At 38.4% G+C, this 21220-nt stretch overlaps 1 protein-coding gene across 1 annotated transcript; it reads right to left on the bottom strand.

Moving 5' to 3' along the window:
- On the bottom strand, positions 16065-20831 carry LOC109231293 (protein RER1B-like). The gene is made up of 4 exons (XM_019396915.1): positions 20665-20831; positions 19082-19451; positions 16586-16766; positions 16065-16466 (listed from the first exon to the last, which is right to left on the bottom strand). The coding sequence occupies exons 2-4, from the start codon at positions 19429-19431 to the stop codon at positions 16416-16418; spliced, it is 582 nt and encodes a 193-aa protein (XP_019252460.1). The 5' UTR covers positions 19432-19451; positions 20665-20831; the 3' UTR covers positions 16065-16415.

Raw genomic sequence — 21220 nt, 5'->3', positions numbered from 1 at the left:
TAATTTACACTTAAAACTTCGGGCCTCGAGTTCAAGTCCAAATTCAAACAAAAGGGGGAACCCTCCTAATTTGAACCCGCTACTTAACTCGAGAACCTAAATTTATATTTGCAAATTAATTCTCATATTCCTAATGTAGTATTTTTTAAAGAGTTTTGATTTATAGCAGTTTTGGGCCTTGAACCGTTGGCCCAGGCCTGTGACAATAGCAGTTTGTGAGAGGGCGGCCTGCATTGGACTTCTAGGAACCGGCCCAGGGTTTAGTTGTACAGGAAACCGATTTCTATAGGCCAAGTTTCTGCAATAAGTTCAATTATCGTGTTTGGGACTCTTAACAGCCTGGCTTAAATATTTGGGCCACTCATTATCATTGCAAATATAACCAACTGCCCTATGCTATTTTGATGACTTCTTTCACGTTCAAATTATCACAATGCACAGCTATTTCAATGGCTAAAGGTTCAACAGGATTATAATCACCAAGCAATTAAACGACTGGAATGACAAAACTCTATTCATATTCAACTAAACGAAATGGTACTTGACGTAATGGGATTAAAGGAGATCCAACGTTTCTTTTTAGTTCAAATATGAAATGCGCTTTTAGTAAATTCACAATTGAACATGGAACTAAAATTCTCACGAGCAGAAACAGTCAACAAAGTAAGTCTTCAACTACAATTCATGAACTAAGCTATGAACACGAACTAGATCAACCCATAACAGAGCAGTCCTAACTTAATTACATATGAGAGAGCCATGCTTGACTGAAAACTTAGGCAAAATCAATCTAGGGGAGAAGCTTAGTCTAAAACAACCACATGTAGACATAGAATATGAAGATTACTCTATTTATCATAATACATATGAATAAACAGGAAAGTAAGCAATCGAACACTTAGATCAGCCTTCCATTTCAAGTTAAAACTTCAATTACAAGTATCCTTAGCCTTTGGCTATTGGAGATCAAGCAAATACCTGGAAATGAAGCAAAGCAAAGAGAAGGAGAGGTCAGCTGCAGTTCGACAAACTAACAGGAGCGAATAGCAAGTCACAACGGCAGGAAAATACTCAGCAATTCAACTCGGAATCCCAGCAATGAAAAAAAAACCAGTAAAACAGACCAAAATTGACTCGAACAAACCCAAATCAAACTTGGAATCGTTCCAGAAACCTTTAACAAACTTCAGCAATCAAATTTTAAACTAACTAATGCTAAATCCAACTCTACAACTTGAAATTGACTCCGAAATCTTAATAACACAGTATTTTTTTCGAGTTTTCAGCTATTTTTCTCCTGTTTTTGGGTTTTTGGTTTTTTGAAGCTCTAGATCTAGAGAAATTTGAATTTGGAATTCAGATTGGAGCTAATGAAGCTATGAAATGTTTTTTTTTTGGGGGGGGGGGGGGGGAATTGGAGGCTCCAAACTTGTGAATGAAGGCAAGTATGCTGCCTTTTATAGGCACAAATGAGGGAATTTCAGATTTTTAACTTTACAAAATAGTCCCTTTTAATTTCAGATCAGTCCTCTATTTCTTAACTTGCTTCTCAAGTTAACACACATATCTTCTGAAAATTACCTTAAAACCCACATCTAGAAACTTCCAGGAAGTTCTTGCTTGATTCCCTACCCTTGAATTGCCCATCTTACCCTTATTTGAGTCTTGAAACTACTATCCTTAACAAATTGGGCCATTTTCAATGCCCAAACTACCCTTTATTCATCTGAAATCTACCAATTTACCTCAATTAACCTCAGCCCTCTACTAAACTAACTAAGAACACTATCAGCTATAACCACACAGATCAAATAACCAAGATTAAACAAACAAAACTTCAATCAGCCATTCAAAAAACAAAACTTCTAACTGAACTGATCACGAATCCAAAACCAAAATGCAGCGACTAATTGGTTAAACACATAATCAAACTACTTGGCATGAAGCAACTAATCAAAGAAGCCAAAATGCATTTACTAATTCTACCACGATTAACTCCAAATTGAACGTAACTAACTTGACGAGCCAACACTCAATATTGACCAAAAGAGCCGAAGAACAAGCAAACAAACACAAACTATCCTAATCGAATTGCCAGTTAACAGAAAATGAGAGACAATGAAATCTAATCCTAAATTGATTGATCGGCAAACATGGTCATGAATAAAACTAACTCTAAGAACACTGGAATTAGCTAAAATAATTAACACAAAACAAAAATGAACAATATAAGCAGATAGGAAGAAAGAAACTCACTGATTTTGACCTCCCCATGGCTGACTGGCCTCGAAATTGGCTTTCAGTTAATGTCGCGTGTTTATTTCATCTGAAATAAACATGTAACATTAGCTTAAAGTCAATCGAGCATTCGAATCCCCAAATAGACTTGATTTCGAAAAACCTTAGATTAACGATTTGACGAGTTCCGGTGATATTCGACGGAAACCAAGTGGAAATTTGGGATGAGGGAAGAGAGAGGATGATTTGGTGCTAATTTGGTCGGATTTGGATGAGTTACCGTTTTGGCCGAATTTTCGATTGAGGATTCGAGAGGTTCGGCTATGATTTGAGTGAAACTAAAGCCGGATTTGAGAAGAGGGGGGAAAGGAGATCCTATTGTGTAATTTTGGGTGGATTTGGGGCATCGCCGCCGCCGGCGGCGATTTCTGGCAGGCGGCGGACGGCGGACAGCGGCGGACATGGTGGTCTGACGGTGGGTGGCGATGTGTACGAGGATGGAGGGTTTGGTCTCTGAATTTGCAAAGTGCATTATTACACTTTTATTTAAAATGATGGAACAAATCTGGACCGTTGGATTGGGGATGATAGACGGTCTGGATTACTCGAGCCAAAACCACGTCGTTTTGCAATTGGGGGGGACTGGACCGGGTATTTTGGCATTGGGCCTGGTCATTTGATCCGATTTTGGGGTTTTTGGGCTGGGATTTTTCATGAAAAAATAGCCCAAACATGGCTAGCCTATTTGACCCTCTTTATTTGCCTTCTTTCTTTCTTTTGTTTTCCTTTTTTTTATTTGTTTCATTTAGCTCGTTTTCTGATTTTCATTTTTTATATTTTTGTTTTTATTAAATGCTAAATTAAAATGCAAACTAAAACACATTAAAACTACAATGCAAACTAAAACACATTAAAACTAAAAATGCAAAAAGGACCCTTTTTGTTATTTTCCTTTTCCTAAAAGTAACTCAACTACTAATTAATCCTAAAATGTGAAATTAAATTCTAAATGCAAATGCCAAGTATTTTGTATTTACTAATTAAAAAGCACAAACAAAATGCAAACAATTAAAAAAAAATAACACAAAATTCACAAAATTGCCAAATAATGAAAGAAATCATTTTGTTTGAATTTTGTGGGAGTAGTTCATGTAGGGCAAAAATCACGTGCTCACAGCTGCCCCTCTTTGCCCGGAAACATGAAAAGTTTTCGTGCAAAGATAAGTGAGCGGAAACGAGCGATTTTTGCCCGTTCGAATATTCCGTGTGAAGCAATTTTGAAAAAGTTTTGACTGCACCCTGCTTCGGAGGTTGCCTACATATCCTGGGCTAAACAGGAATCAGGCCAGTGTAGTTCGGGAAGGTTTGGTAGCTGGGACTACCAGGAACTGTGATTTCACTGCTGTTGCTGCTACTACTGCTCGCTGACCTCCTTATTACACCGTGTTGAAACAAAAACAAGCTAGCCTAAGCTATGATCTATGAATTACAAAATAGTCCTATCTATGACTTCAAACTTGCTCTTGTGTTGCCTTGAACTTGTATTCTTCCGATGGCATTCTTGCATTGTTGCGTTGCATTGCGATCGGAGATGTTTTGCCACTCCTCCGAGTGATGCGTGACTGCTGAAACTTGAAATGTGCGCCTCTGTTCTCCAGGCGGGCTCTTGACTGCCGAAACTTGAAATGTTTGCCTCTATTCTCCAAGCGGGCTCCTGACTACTGAAACTTGAAATGTGCGCCTCTGTTCTCCAGGTGGGCTCCTGACTGCTGAAACTTGAAATGGGTGACTCTGTTCTCCAGGCGGGCTCCTGACTTCGACAAAATAGACAAAAACAAAGAAAATCTCTTGCCCCAGTTTGGTGACTGGGCATCATATTATCAGATATTAATAAGAATTTGAAAACTAAAACTTGAATTATAATACCTCTGTTATCCAGGCGGGCTCCTGACTTCTGAAACTTGAAAAGTATTCCCTTGTTCTCCAGGTGGGCTCCTGACTGCTGAACTTGAAAAGTATTCCCTTGTTCTCCAGGTGGGCTCCTGACTGCTGAACTTGAAAAGTATTCCCTTGTTCTCCAGGTGGGCTCCTGATTGCTGAACTGGAAACGTACTCCCTTGTTCTCCAGGCGGGCTCCTGACNACAGAGCAGGCGGCTAAGTATATCAGAAACAGCTTCTTCATTTCACTCTTAGGATTGGAGATCTACATCACACTGAATTTAGGATGTGTACCTGGGATTGAACTGCAAAAGTGAAGAAGTAGTGAAGGTCAGTTGAAGCAGTAGTGAATAACAGCCCAGATTTAACGCAGCAAATCGATTTCAGTCCCAAAAACACCACATGAATCAACAGCAACAAATCAGACTCCAACAGCAAATGAAAACCACATTAATTGAACCAATTGCACTCGAAATTAACCAAAATCCCTTGAACTTGAACTGAATGATATACACACAGTGCTCAAACCCTCTTTTAAAACTTTTGCTGATCAGGAACTCGACCTAGAGCTAATATTTAACTTGATTTCTAAGATCTCTTCAATAGAACAGTCCCTATGGAAATTTCTACTGTTTTTTTTTTGTATTCTGTTTTTGAATTTTTTTTTTTTTTTGAATTTCAATTTCAAATCTATAAGAAAAAGCTGTGAAAGAGCTATATTTTTTTTTTGGGAAAATTCTATGGCCGAAAAACTTCTGAATGAAGGCAAGTATGCTGCCTTTTATAGGCACAAATGAGGGAATTTCAGATTTTTAACTTTACAAAACAGTCCCTTTTAATTTCAGATCAGTCCTCTATTTCTTAACTTGCTTCTCAAGTTAACACACTTATCTTCTGAAAATTACCTTAAAACCCACATCTAGAAACTTCCAGGAAGTTCTTGCTTGATTCCCTACCCTTGAATTGCCCATCTTACCCTTATTTGAGTCTTGAAACTACTATCCTTAACAAATTGGGCCATTTTCAATGCCCAAACTACCCTTTATTCATCTGAAATCTACCAATTTACCTCAATTAACCTCAGCCCTCTACTAAACTAACTAAGAACACTATCAGTTATAACTACACAGATCAAATAACCAAGATTAAACAAACAAAACTTCAATCAGCCATTCAAAAAATAAAACTTCTAACTGAACTTATCACGAATCCAAAACCAAAATGCAGCGACTAATTGGTTAAACACATAATCAGACTACTTGGCATGAAGCAACTAATCAAAGAAGCCAAAATGCATTTACTAATTCTACCACGATTAACTCCGAATTGAACGTAACTAACTTGACGAGCCAACACCCAATATTGACCAAAAGAGCTGAAGAACAAGCAAACAAACACAAACTATCCTAATCGAATTGCCAGTTAACAGAAAATGAGAGACAATGAAATCTGATCCTAAATTGATTAATCGGCAAACATGGTCATGAATTAAACTAACTCTAAGAACACTGGAATTAGCTAAACTAATTAACACAAAACAAAAATGAACAATATAAGCAGATAGGAAGAAAGAAACTCACTGATTTTGACCTCCCCATGGTTGACTGGCCTCGAACTTGGCTTTCAGTTAATGTCGCGTGTTTATTTCGTCTGAAATAAACATGTAACATTAGCTTAAAGTCAATCGAGCATCGAAACCCCAAACAGACTTGATTTCGAAAAACCCTAGATTAACGATTTGACGAGTTCCGGTGATATTCGACGGAAACCAAGTGGAAATTTGGGATGAGGGAAGAGAGAGGATGATTTGGTGCTAATTTGGTCGGATATGGATGAGTTACCATTTTGGCCGGATTTTCGATTGAGGATTCGAGAGGTTCGGCTATGATTTGAGTGAAACTAAAGCCGGATTTGAGAAGAGGGGGGAAAGGAGATCCTATGGTGTAATTTTGGGTGGATTTGGGGCATCGCCGCCGCCGGCGGCGATTTCCGGACGGCGGCGGACGGCGGGGACATGGTGGTCTGACGGTGGGTGGCGATGAGTATGAGGATGGAGGGTTTGGTCTCTGAATTTGTAAAGTGTATTATTACACTTTTATTTAAAATGATGGAACAAATCTGGACCGTTGGATTGGGGATGATTGACGGCCTGGATTACTCGAGCCAAAACCACGTCGTTGTGCAATTGGGGGGGACTGGACCGGGTATTTTGGGATTGGGTCTGGTCATTTGGTCCGATTTTGGGGTTTTTGGGCTGGGATTTTTCATGAAAAAATAGCCCAAACATGGCTAGCCTATTTAACCCTCTTTATTTGCCTTCTTTCTTTCTTTTGTTTTCCTTTTTTTTATTTGTTTTATTTAGCTCGTTTTCTGATTTTCATTTTTTATATTTTTGTTTTTATTAAATGCTAAATTAAAATGCAAACTAAAACACATTAAAACTACAATGCAAACTAAAACACATTAAAACTAAAAATGCAAAAAGGACCCTTTTTGTTATTTTCCTTTTCCTAAAAGTAACTCAACTACTAATTAATCCTAACATGTGAAATTAAATTCTAAATGCAAATGCCAAGTATTTTGTATTTACTAATTAAAATGCACAAAATTCACAAAACTGCCAAATAATGAAAGAAATCATTTTGTTTGAATTTTGTGGGAATAATTCATGTAGGGGAAAAATCACATGCTCACACAGGACATCATGGTCTAAAGACGTCATCTGCACCGTCCAAAGACAATCTTTCATGGTTCAAAGGGAATTTGCATCACGTTTAAATTTTTGCAGTAATCTACGTACTTGCATGTATCGTATTTTGAGTTTGCAGGTGATCACGGAGGTAATCATTTTTCAAACGGGAGCAACCATTCGCTCCGGTTTTCGTTCATACCATTTTCATTTCGCCGTTCATAACCGATTCTCATCAGCTACCCATCTTACCTCGTGATATCCAGCTATCTGCCCTATAATACATCTGATACACTCTAGACCCATAATCATAACTCCATCTGACACTACCCTTCACAAAAGAACCTTCGTTGAAATTGGCAACCATTCCTATGACAACTCCATCGACTTCATTCACCGGTGGATCCGGAACTACACATGGCCTGATTCCTGTAAAACTAAGGATATGTAGGCAGCTCAAAGACCAGAGTCCGGCCTCCATCTTTCAAAATATCCCATTCGGTCAAAATTGGCCATTATTTCTTTAGAACTACACTGAATTTGCTCTCTTCAGAACTGATTTCAAAATGTTATTAGTATTCTTTTAAAAACTGGTTTTCATTTTTAGAATTTTCTTAAAACTGGTCTATTTTAGAATATCTTTTTCACTCCTAAAAGTTATCTCCACACTGTTTTTCTGGGCATTTGGGACTACATTGAAGGCCTGGTACTCCCAGGTTTATTTTGAGCCTGTTTCAGGCTCCCTATAGTTCAGTTTACATCTCATTATGTAACTTACTCAATCCTGGTCTGTAATAATCCTTTGTACATAGATATTGGGGTAACTAGTATAAAAAGGGGAGGGTAGCTATATAATTCTGTGGGGTAAACTGGGTAGAAATCATGTTTTAGATTTTATATTATGTTGAGTTGCTGTAGAAATCATGTTCTAAGTTTGTGTGATGCATTAGATATCATGCTTTAGGATTGCTATGATCATTCGCATTAAACCGTGTTAAATTTGTGCATTAGATACCCTGTCGTAGGACAATCATGTTTATTGCTTCTGCATATTATATGTTGTAGTTCATCACTTCACTTCTGATTCTGCATAAGTCGCTATCACATAGAAATCCTGCCCTTAAGTTACTAATACTGTTTAATAAAATAACCTTCTCCATGTGCATTAGAGATCCTGTTTTAGGACTGCATGTGCATTTGTCTTGAAACATGTCGCTTAAATAAATAGGTTAAAACAACCCTACACATAGATATTATGTTCTGGTATGAATCAGTATAAAATCAAATGCTATAATATTCATCACTTAGATCAGCATGCCTATAGGATGAAATGACTTCAATTTGTTTAAGTAGTTCCCAGATTATGACTGCATATACACGCCTAGGCAAGCCTTAGGTCGTTAAATATCCGTGAAATCAGGTTCTGTTTATGTGTGAAATTGTCCAGGCTTAACAGGCTATAAAACCAGTAGGCAAGCTGGTTAGGATTCTACCACTTCCCTTAAAACAAACGTTGCATATTCTGTATCTGTAATGTTCATCTAGATATCATGTCCCTAGGCTTTCTGAATTTCTTTAAAATCAGTTGTTTAAGACATGCTGCTTATTTGCCTATGTATATGCGGAGGTAAACATGAGCCTTCTATCTGTTTCATATTTGACAGTCCTACATGTTATTTGTTGTCGCCTAGATTTTTGCCTTTTAAACACCTTAGGATTGTCTAGAACTGCCTAAGTCTAGAGGTCTTAAACTCCTCCGGGACCACAAGGAAGGGACGGGTAACATCACGCTTAGAAGTCGTTAATCAAATTCGCTAATATAACCACTAAGGGGAGGGTAATGGGTAGTAAAAGGATATGATGACATGCGCGCTAATATCACGTGTAGCCCCTCTAGTTGAGGAGGATTATCGGGCATTGCACAGATTGATCCTATAGGCTAATCAACTTAGGACTTCCCTTTCCCAATTCACATATATGTTTAAACTGCCTAAGCTTCCTTTTTTTACATATATGTGTTTAAACTGTCTAAACTTCATTTACTTACATGTGTGCGCTTGGACCATATAAAATTCCCTTATTTGTAAATATGTGCTGAGACCGCTTACTTGTTAAATGACTAATTCACATAGTTTAAGTTCAGCCGGGACCCACCGTTGTGGACCGCGAGGGGTGCCTAACACCTTCGCCTCAAGGTTATTACGATCCCTTACCCTAATCTCCGGTAATGCAAACTGGTTACATGATTTAACCGCTCTAGGTGCCCTAACTCACCTTAATCCGTTAGGTTGAGACTCTTCAAATACCCAATTCCCAAAAGGAAACGAGTTGTTCCCCCATGAATGTCGAAACCCGGACTTCCGCGAAGGAAAAAGGGGGTGCGACAGATCATGCATCATTTTTTGGCATTTTAGTGCCATAAATCTGGAATTCCACCCGATTGTCAGATTTTCATGTGCTATCTATGCCATATGCATGGGCCCAGGCGACGAGACTCGAATCGCCTAAAATTTTGTCGGACCATCAAAACCTTAGGAACAATATTCATCTCCTTGCAATGACCTTTCCTCATATTTTGCAATTTTAGGGCCGTAAAACTGGAGTTCCGTTTGATTCCCAAATTTTCGTGTGCTATAGCCACGCCATCTACATGGGCCTGGGTGACTGGACCCGGATCTCCTAAAATTTTTCCAACCCATCAAAAAGACCTAAGGAACAATAGTCATCGCATCGCTATGACTGTCCTCTTTTTTGTGTATTTTAGGACCATAAAACTTGAATTTTGCCAGATTCCAAGATTTTCGTGTGCTAACACATGCCTTCTGCATGGGCCTGGACGACCGGACCCAGATTGCCTAAACTTTTGCCGACCCATAAAAATGACCTAAGCAATAATAGTCATCGCCTCGCCATGACCGTTACTCATTTTTTGGCGTTTCAGGGCCATAAAACTTGAATTTCGCCCGATTTCCTGATTTTTTTTTGCGCTATAGCCTACGCCATCTGCATGGGCCTGGACGACCGAACCCGGATCGCCAAAGATTTTGCCGGCCCCTCAAAAGCGATCTAATGAGTAATAGTCATCTAATCACCATGAACGTTCCTCGTTTTTTGGCGTTTTAGAGTCATAAATTTGAAAATTCGCCCGATTCCCAAACTTTCGTATGCCATAGCCCACGCCATCAGTATAGGCCCAGGCGACCGGACCCAGATCGCCTAACATTTTGCCGGCCCGTCAAAATTGACCTAAGGAACAATAGTCATCGCCTCGCCAAGACTGTTCTCATTTTTTAGCGTTTTAGGGCCATAAAACTGGAATTTCACCCGATTGCCATATTTTTGTGTGTTATAGCCCACGTCGTCTATATCGGCCCGGGCGACCTACCCGGATCACCTAATTTTGACGGCCCATCATAAACGACCCAAGGAACTATAATCCGCCTCCCCATGACCTTTCCTTGTATTTTAGCATTTTAGGGCCATAAAACTGGAATTCCGCCTGATTCCTAGATTTCGTGTGCTATAGCCCACACCATCTGCATGGTCCCGGGCAACCGGACCTGGATCGCCTAAAATTTTGACGGCCCAGAAAAAATGACTTAAGAAATAATAGTGATCGACTCGCCATGGTCGTTCCTCGTTTTGGCATTTTAGGTCCTAGACTGAAACTTCGCCCGATTCCCAGATTTTCGTATGCTATAGCCCATGCCATCTGCATGGGCATGGGCGACAGGACCCGGAACGCCTAATATTCTGTCGACTCATCAAAAACGACCTAAGGAAAAATAGTCATAGCATCTCCATTTCCGTTCCTCGTTTTTTGGCATCGTAGGGCCATAAAACTGGAATTCCACCCGATTCCTAGATTTCGTGTTCTATGGCCCATGCCATCTACATGGGGCCTGGGTGACAGGATCTAGATCGCTTAATATTTTGTCGACCCATCAAAAATAATCTAAGGAACGATAGTCATCGCCTGGCCATAACCTTTCCTCGTTTTTTGGCAGTTTAAGGCCATAAAACTGGAATTCCGCCCGATTCCCAGATTTTTGTGTACGCCTACGCCATATGCATGGATCCGACGACCGGACCCGGATCGCCTATAATTTTTCTAGTCCATAAGAAATGACTTAAGGAACAATAGTAATCGCCTCGCCATGACCATTCTTCATTTTTTAGCATTTTAGGGCCATAAAACTATAGTTCCGCCAGATTCCTAGATTTTCATGTGTTATAGCCAGCGCCATTTGCATGGGCCCGGGTGGTCGGTCCCGGATCACCTAAAATTTTGTCGGCCCATTAAAAACGATCTAAAGAATAATAGGCATCGCCTCGCCATGATTGTTCCTCGTTTTTTGGTGCTTTTGGGCCATAAAATTAAAATTCCTCCCTATTCCAAGATTTTCGTGTGCTATAGCCCACACCATCTGCATGGGCCCAAGCGATCGGACCAGGATTGCATAAAAAAATTTCGGCCCATCAAAAACGACTTATGGAACAATAGCCATCGACTCGCCATGAGTGTTACTCATTTTTTGGTATTTTAGGGCCATAATACTGGAATTCCGCCCGATTTCTATATTTTTGTGTGCCATTTGCATGGGCGCAGGCGAGCCAACCCGGATCTCCTAAATTTTGTCGGCCCCTCAAAAATGACCTAAGGAACGATAGTTATCACCTCGCCATGACCATTCCTCGTTTTTTTGGAGTTTTAGGGCCATTAAGCTAGAATTTAGCTCGATTTTCAGATTTTCCTGTGCTAGCCCACGCTATCCACATAGGCCCGGGCAATTTGACCCAGATCACCCAAAAAATTTTCGGCCCATCAAAAACAACCAAAGGAACAGTAGTCATCGCCTCGCCATGACCGTTCCTCGTTTTTTGGCATTTTAGGGCCATAAAATAGGTTTCCGCCCGATTCCTAGATTTTCGTGTGTACCACACCATCTGCATGGGCCCGGGCGACTGGACGCGGATCGCCTATAATTTTGTTGACCCATCAAGAACGACCTAAGGAACAATAGTCATTGCCTCGCCGTTACCATTCTTGTATTTTGGCATTTTAGGACCATAAAACTTTAATTCCACTTGATTCTCAGATTTTTATGTGCTATAGCCCATGCCATCTGCATGCGCCCGAGCGACCGGACCTGATCGCCAAAAATTTTGCCAGCCATCATAAATGCCCTAAGAAATAATAATCATTGCCGTCATGATTGTTGCTTGTTTTTTGGCGTTTTAGGGCCATAAAATTGGAATTCTGCCCAATTCTCAGATTTTCACGTTCTATAACCCACACCATCTACATCGGCCCGAGCAACCGCACCCGGATTCCCTAAAATTTGTCGGCCCATCAAAAACAACCTAAGTAGTAGTAGCCATTGCCTCACCATGATCGTTTCTCATTTTTTGGCGTTTTAGGGCCATAAAACTAGAATTCGCCCGATTCCTAGATTTTCGTATGCAATAGCCTATGCCATCAGCATGCACTCGGGCGATCAGACCCAGATCGCCTAACATTTTGTCATCCCATAAAAATGATCAAACAAACAATAATTATTGCCTCGCCATGAACATTTCTTATTTTTTGGCGTTTTAGGGCCATAAAACTGAAATTTTGCTTGATTCCCAGATTTTCGTGTGTTATAGCCCACTCCATCTGCATGGGCTCGGTGATCGGACCCGGATCACCTAAAATTTTGGCTGGCCCATCAAAAACTACCTAAGGAACAATAGTGATCGCCTACCGATTTTCATTTTTGGCGTTTTAGAGTCATAAAATTGGAACTCCGCTTGATTCCCGGATTTTTGTGTGCTTTAACCCACACCATGTGCATGTGCCCGGACGATCGGGCCTGGATCGCCTAAAATTTTGCTGGTCCATCAAAAACGATCTAGAACAATGTCCATCGCATCGCCATGTCCGTTCCTTATTTTTAGGCATTTTAGGGCCATAAAACTCGAATTTCACCTGATTCCTTGATTTTCGTGTGTTATAGCCCACACCTTCTGCATGGGCCTGGGCGACCGAACCTGGATCACCTAAAATTTTGTCGGCCCATCAAAAATGACCTAAGGAACAATATCCATTGTCTCGCCATGACTGTTTCTCATTTTTTAGCATTTTAGGACCACAAACTGGAATTCCTCCCGATTCCCAAATTTTCGTGTGCTATAAATTCTGAGAAACGACCTTGGTGCAGCAATGAATATTGTTCATTATGTGTTTTCTGACGAGCCCACAAAATTTTAGACGATTTGGTGCCTGTCGTCCGAATTCATGAAGATAGCATGGACTAGCATACTAAAAAATGAAAATTGACCTAAATTCTTGATTTTATGGCGCTAAAACGCCAAAAAATGAGGAACTGTCATGGAAAAGAGATGGCTAGTGTTCATTATGTATTTTCTTATGGGCCCTCAAATTTTTTGCGATTCGGATCGTGTCGCCCTAATTCACGAAGATGGCTTGGACATTAGCACATGAAAATCAAAAATCGTCCTGAATTGGTATTTTATGAGTCCGTCGCTCGAATTCATAAAAATGGCGTGTTTGTCCTTGTTGATTTTGTAGAATTTCTTTGACGGACTCCAATTAGCCTGATTTCTCGCAGGTCCGTAGGAAATGGTCTAGTTGCCAATGCTCATCGATATACCATGACTTACGGGTTTGGTGTTTTGAGATCATGCAACACGAATTTGTAATAATAACTATTTTTTGTGTTTATTAGTACATTTTGACTTTATTTTTGACAGATTTTGATTCGCTTGAAATGACATAGGTCCATAAAAAATGCCATAGTGACCAATAGTTATCGTTTTGCCATGACTTTGGAGTTCATTTTATGATGTTTTGGGGTTATGCAACATAAATTTTTAATTATATCCACTTTTTGGTGGGCATTAGTACATGCTGATTTTGTTTTTAAAAAAAAAGAAAAAAAAGAAAAGAAAATTGACGGACTCCGATTGGCCTGAATTTTAATAGGTCCATAGAAAACGGCCTTGTGACCAATATGCATTGCTTCACCATTACTTGCAGATTCATCTTATAGCGTTCTGGGGTCATGCAACACGAATTAATGATTATATTTATTTTTTTTCATGTGTTAGATAACGCATATTTTGCATAAATTTTTTGACAGACTCTGATTGGCCTGAAATTTCGCCGGTCCATAGGAAACGACCTAGTACCAATACTTATCGTTTCCCTATGACTCCAGGTTTACTTTATGGCATTTCAGGGTTATACAACACGAATTTATGATGATATTCACTTTTTCGTGTATATTAGCACATGTTGATTTTGTGAATAAAAAAGATTGACAAACTCCGATTGACCTAACATTTTATAGGTCTACAGGAAACAACCTATTGACCAATACTTATCGCTTTGCCATGACTTTCGATTTTATTTTTTGGTGTTTGGGGTCATGCAACACGAATTTATAACTATATCCACTCGTGTGTATTAGTAAATGTTAATTGTGTAGAATTTTTTCGACGGACTCCGATTGGCCTCAAATTTCATAGGTCCATAGGAAACAACCTACTAACCAATACGTATTGCTTCATGATGACTTATGTCGCTTTTTGGCTTCGAAATCATGCAATACGAATTTATAATTATATCCATTTTTTCATATGTATTAGTACATGCTTATTTAGTAGAATTTTTTTGACAGATTCTGATTAGCCTGAAATTTTGTAGGTCCCTAGGAAACGCCCTAGTTGCCAAAATCCTTTGACTCTCCATGACTTTCGGGTTTGTTTTATGATGTATCTAGGTCATGCAAATACGAATTTGTGATTATATTCACTTTTTCATGTGTACTAGTACATGTTGATATTGTAGAATTTTTTCAATTGACTCTGATTGGTCTGAATGTCGTAGGTCCATAGAAAACGACCTAGTGATCAATGCTCATCGCTTCGCAATGACCTTCAGCTCCATTCTATGGCGTTTCAGGGTCGCGTAACACATATTTATGATTACATACACTTTTTCGTGTGTATTAGTACATGTTGACTTTGTAGAAAGTTTTTGACAGTCCATTGGCCTAAAATTTTGTAGGTCCATAGAAACGACCTAGTAACCAATACTTATCATTTTGCTATGACTTTCGGGTTTATTTTATGGTACTTCAGGGTCATGCAACACGAATTTTTTTATTATATTTACTTTTTCGTGTATATTAGTACATGCTAACTTTGTAGAATTTTTCTAACAGGCTCTGATTAGCCTAAACTTTTGTAGGTCCACAAGAAACGGTCTAGTGACCAATGCGCATTGCTTCGCCATGACTTTCGTATTTAATTTATGGCGTCTCAGGGTCAAGCAACATAAATTTAAAATTATATTCGCTTTTTCGTGTATATTAGTACATGTTGATTTTGTAGAATTTTTTTGACAGACTCCCATTGGTCTGAAATTGTGTAGGTCCATAAAAAATTAGCTTAGTGACCAATACTCATAGCTTTTCCATAACTAACGTCGCTTTTTGGCGTTTTGGATTCATTTCATGACGATTCGGGATTATGCTACACAAATTAGTGATTATATCCACTTTTTTGTGTGCATCGGTACATGTAGATTTTGTATAATCTTTTTGACGGATTTCAATTGATCTGAATTTTTGTAGGTCCATAGGAAATAGTCAAGTGACCAATACTAATCGCTTCGCCATGATTTCCAGGTTCATTTTTTGTATTTTGGGCTCATACAACACAAATTTATAATTATATCCACTTTTTCGTGTTTATTAGTACACGCTGATTTTGTAGAAATTTTTTTATGGACTCCGATTTGCCTGAATTTTTGTAGGTCCATAGGAAATTGCCTAGTGACTAATACTCATCGCTTCGTTATGACTTTCGGGTTCATTTTATGGCGTTTCTGGGTCATGCAACACAAATTTGTGATTATATCCACTTTTTCGTTTGTATTAGTACATATTGATTTTGTTCTATTTTTCAATTAAATGAAAAGTGCTTGTGTAACAATATTAAATTAGAGGAGGTGATTTAATTTAGGGAAGAAAAAAAAAAGAAATAAGAACTACTATACCAGACAAATTGACTATTGAGAACCAGGAAGACAATATATGATTGCAAAATATTACTGCTTTACGGTCTGATTGCCTAGTTTTTTCATGCCTGTGTTTATATACATAGTTTTATGTGTGGAGATAATTAAACTAATGCAAAAGAGATCCTTTGCCATTTTTTTCCTGTTTTCTGTTGCAATTTGCAACCAGAGTAGAACATTCGTTTTATACATCCCAAAATTAGAAAAATTTCAGCAAAGATGATCACTGGGCTTGTTCTTGTTGTTGCCAGCAAAGATGAACGCAAAGCTGGAAATTTAAAGATGGAAGATCACTAAAGGAACTAAATTTTCAGACTCCGTATTCAGGTTAGAGTTTATGCAGGTACAAATCCCATTTAACTAAAAAATATGTAGCAATTCCATCTATTTTTTCTTTTCTTTTCTTTGCGCATTGGACTTTCTCCTCTTTCCTCCTCCATTTGGTCTAAAACACAATCAGTTCACTCCCTTGTGCTGCTGCCACTTCCTGATGGCCTTTTCCCTGAGTACTTCTGTTACAATAACAAAAAGGAGTCTTTATATACTCTCACCAAATGAGACTAGTAACACTGACAGCATAAACACTATTTGGAAAAATACACAAAAAGAACTCATTTGCTACTGAGTTCACCTGCTTTCCAAGGTTGAATGGGATGTATTTGTATCTGATCATGTGCGTAATTTGCCGCCTCATTGTAAGGATGAAAAGGACAACCCAATAGCACAACAGTATAGGCCAGAATACAGGAACATCAAATAGGGAGAAGAAAGTCATGACAAATGCCACACAGAAAGCCTTTGTTATGGCATACCTGAAGAAAACAGAAAAAGAGAGTAGACATTGTAGCAACGCCCAAAGTTAAAAGAAAGTAGTAGTAAACAGCCTGAAATAGATGCATCAGAACCCATGCTATCTCCACTACAGAATGTAAAACGCAGAACAGTAATTCCCATCAAGTGGCAAAAGCACCAAAATGCTACTCCATCTTGTTAAAAAATAGAATTCCTAAAAGCGAAAAGCCTGAGTGAGCTCTATAACATTTAAATATTGAAAGAAAAACTATATTCCTATATGTTTATCCTATGAAAGGAGACAAAACCAATAAATATATAGTAATCTGGAGGTTAGAAATCTGATCTTCCTCTTGCCAAGCTCATCATTCCCCACCCCTAACACAAAAAATATCAGGAAAGGACAAAAAGGATTCCGTGGAAGTTAAGAAGTAATTCTCCTCCTTTCGATTCCTGTTGTTCACGTGCAAAGCATCATATAAAAGGTGTAGATCCACATTATGCAACACCATAATGTTTAACAGGAATTGCATGCACAAACGAAAATAAATAGTGAAAGTTTTAACTAACATTTTTCCTTTCCAAGGGTGGCCCGAAATTTCCCGTCAGCTTAGTGTTCATGTAGTCTATAGTTGACTGACAATTGCAACAGGAGGCTGATGTTGAAAAAGAAAAGGAAGAGAGAGATACGTGATGATTACAGAAAACTATAGAAGAAACAATAACCCAACTTGTTATTCTAACAAGGTGGAGCTTTGAGGAAATTATAGAAGAAACAACAACCCAAATTGTTGATTCTGGAAAGGTGACTGAAAACTTTTTGAAGAAGCACCACAAAGAAGAAGTAACAGCAAAAGATTATAGCATAAGGTATATAAAGGAAATAGAAGAGTCCAAGGCATGATGAGCTTGATACATGTTCCCCTAATAAGTCCATAATACATTCACCATCTAAAAAGGGGATTCTAAAACCAATTTCCTTCGGCTTCCTAAAGAGCCAAATCTTATGGGACACAAAAGCAAAGCTCATGGTCCGTCCACTTTAGCAGAAGAAAATTGGACATCTTTTCTTTAAGGTACTTGTACACAAAAGGCAGATGGATCTCTGGTTCAATTGTGTCAAGGATCTTCTTAGTGCAGATATTGCTAAGTACCTTTTTATAATAAGCCAAAGCACTCCTATTAATAGCACACCAAAACAGTGTCAAAAGTATATACGAAATTGTTGTATGGCTCAACCACAATCATTTAACCAGTTATCCTTGCTATTACATAATAGTGGCTTCTTTTACACCCTAAAACGTGTTAAAATGGCAGTTGAATGCACTAAGCTCCCACTACACTCAAGGTTATCTAATCTACAGACCAAACAAAACTAAAGTTGTCACAACGGTATGGTCATACATATTCTTCTGCGTTGTCTACCTTGAATCCCTTTATGTAACCCCTCTCAATAGTATCCTAGGAAGCCCTCAAGTGAGTGGAGAAGTTGTTAGGTAGTTACCTCAATGTCCTATAAGGCTCTGACAAGGTCACCTGCTAAAGCGCTTCAAGAGAAGTTGATTGAGCTACATCCGATCAACAAAGTTTCAGAAGGATGAAAAAAAGAGCAAGGACCACAGACTAATCGAGTTCGTGCAGTGACGTGGTGGAAGACCTGCAGCTCGTGCGGCACCATGTAGGCTCACGCGGTAGCTCGACGTCAATTTGGAAGTTTTATTTCATGGTCTTTTTGTTTTTGCCTGATATTAGCCCTACTATAAATATAGCTCTTACACTCGTTTTTCACAAATGTTGATGATCATTTTGACATTATTAAGAAAGGAAAAATCATTTTCCTTTGGTCTTGATTGAACTCTTGATTTTCTCAAGGTAATTTAATTTCTTATTAAGATTTCTTCTTGTTTTAATACCAAGAAAGATGGACAGTAGGATTGAATCAAACACCAAGAACCGTAATGCCACCTAACTGATACAATTTAATGTTCACTTGTACCAGGTAACACTATAACAGTAAAGAACACTTGAATATATGGCCATGCTAAATTCCAATGGAAATAAAAATAAACAATGAAATCTGTTACCTTTACACAAGACATACCAACTCAAAAGTTTCTAAATGTTAAAACACACATGCCAGAAATTTCTAACACGTCTATTTATTACTCTTAATTTATCAGGAAAAGGAAGACCAATCGAAACAGCAGATAAAGCAAACTGAGCAAATTCTGATTAGAAGAATACTCCAAATTATCAATTCAAAAGAAGAACACAGAAAAAATATGACAACTTTTTCTCCATTTAAAAAGCACATATGTACACCAAGAACTATTACCAGAATTTGAACTCCGGAAGGCGACGAATAAAAGGCTTGAACTCATCTGAACCTTTAGTTGGCAACATAGCTCCATCAGAAGGTTCCAGCTCAGGATCAACAAGAGGTGATAGGAAACCAATCAGCAGATTGAGTATGTAGATGCCCAAACCATATGTAACAACGTAGAATCCTTGAACATAATAAACCCGAAGAGCATAAAGCAATGCTAGGCCAACAGTTCCAATCCACCTATAGAGTGCATGAGGAGTGGTTTTATCTAAGTAGTACTGGAAAAGTTTTGAAAGTTCAAGCCTCCGTTGGTTCAATGCTGCAGCTGCTGATGCACCACCATCTCCAACACCCTCCATAAAAATTCAACTTGACAATCCTTGAAATGCATATAACAATGGGATAAGATCAACGAGGGCAAAGCATCATCTTACAAACAACTAGAAATACATTCTCAAGCGTAGTGGACTCACTGCCAAAGGACGAAACAAAAGAGATAGGAGTCTTAATTCTGTTACTGCTATGAAAAAAAGGAACTTAAATATGGGAAGTTAAGAAATAGCTGAAAGCATATACTGCTCACTGTCATAGGCACTCATTTTACAGAAAATGACAGTCAGCACATTCAACTGTTTGCAAGTTACGAACCCCTCCAAGAAGACCAAATTTCCACTTTATTTGTGTTGGAAAGAAATTGGACCAGCAGAACAGATGTAGAGGCCAACTACGTCCAAGCAGAACGGGCGTAGTTGATCGAAATGACCATACAACAAGAGATGATTGCTGAATTCAACTAGAACACATTCAGTCTCCATGTGATGATTGCTGAAAAGGGAAGTCAAGAAAATGAAGCAATGTGCAGTCTCAGATACAAATCATTTGAATCCCCACTTAGTACCGTAGAACCACAATCTCCACACTACCAAAACTTAGGGGCAGCGCTCAATTTTCACCATAGACTTCTCCTCCCCCCCCCCCCCCCCCCCCGGGGGGCGCAATACATAACACCGCCCCTTGCTCTGGAAATTTATTTTGAAAAATCTTTCAAAAGAAAGTTACCATAAAACGTGTCCTTTGCTCAGGAGGAATTGAAATACTTCAAAAAGCCAAATAAGCTCGAGCGCAATGCATATATCAGTTACCCATTTTTCCAGAGCACTTGAAACCCCCATTTTCACCTTAATACGCTAAACACAACGGAAGTTTCAAACAATTGAAAATTCTATATACAGCATCAACTAGAATCAAATATGAAACGGGCCAATCAGACATTAGAAACACAATCAATATAGTGAAAATATACAAAAATTAACTACACCTCAATTCCTAATCAGTCGGGGTCAACTGTATGAATCTTTTGTATACATCCCACTCTATTCAGGAACTCTATTTCATTCGAACACTAAATAATTTATACTTTAAGGCAAATTACGGAATCTTCAGAGTGAAAAATGATACACCAAAATATCACTCTGTGTGTGTCTGTGTGTTCGAATTAGGGATTTTGCAATATAGATAGAAACGAAGACTAAAGATAAATAAAATTGGGGTTAGATAAAAGGAGAAAAGGCGGAAAAAAAGACGATCCTAACCTTTACTGACAGTAGAGAAGTGAAGAGACTGAATTTTTGGAGGAGCGAAGATACGATTGGATCTTAATAGCTGCCCGACGAGCGCAGAGATTTCTCTGTTTCTACCTTTGTTGGTGACGACTGAAAATAGAATATGCTTTGCTCCTTCCTACTCCCTCTGTTCACTTTTTTACATGTATACTAAAAAATAGAAATGGATTTTCCCTTTTATTTATCACTTTGTGCATATTAAAAGAATGATAAAAAAAAAAAAGTTCTATTATACTTACAGTATTTATTATTCATTTCAAATTATTTTTTTAAATCTAATAAAATATACATCAATTAATATGGTATCATAGTAAATTATGCACTTCATTTGTTATTTCTTAAGAGACATAAAAAGTCAAAACGTGCCAAGTAAAAGTGAACAGAGGGAGTACTATTTAATCCATCTCTTGTGTCAGTTCTCTTCTCCCCCTCTTATTTTCTTTTGTGTGAAGTTGTAAAATAGAGTTAAATAAATTACTATTTTTGTTTTACTCGATATAACACACTTTCCTTTTTTATTTTGTTT

Source organism: Nicotiana attenuata, chromosome 1 (assembly GCF_001879085.1).
Source record: "Nicotiana attenuata strain UT chromosome 1, NIATTr2, whole genome shotgun sequence".
Classification (NCBI taxonomy): Eukaryota; Viridiplantae; Streptophyta; class Magnoliopsida; order Solanales; family Solanaceae; genus Nicotiana; species Nicotiana attenuata.
Note: the sequence above shows the minus strand (reverse complement) of the source record. Positions and strands in the feature narration are given on the sequence as shown.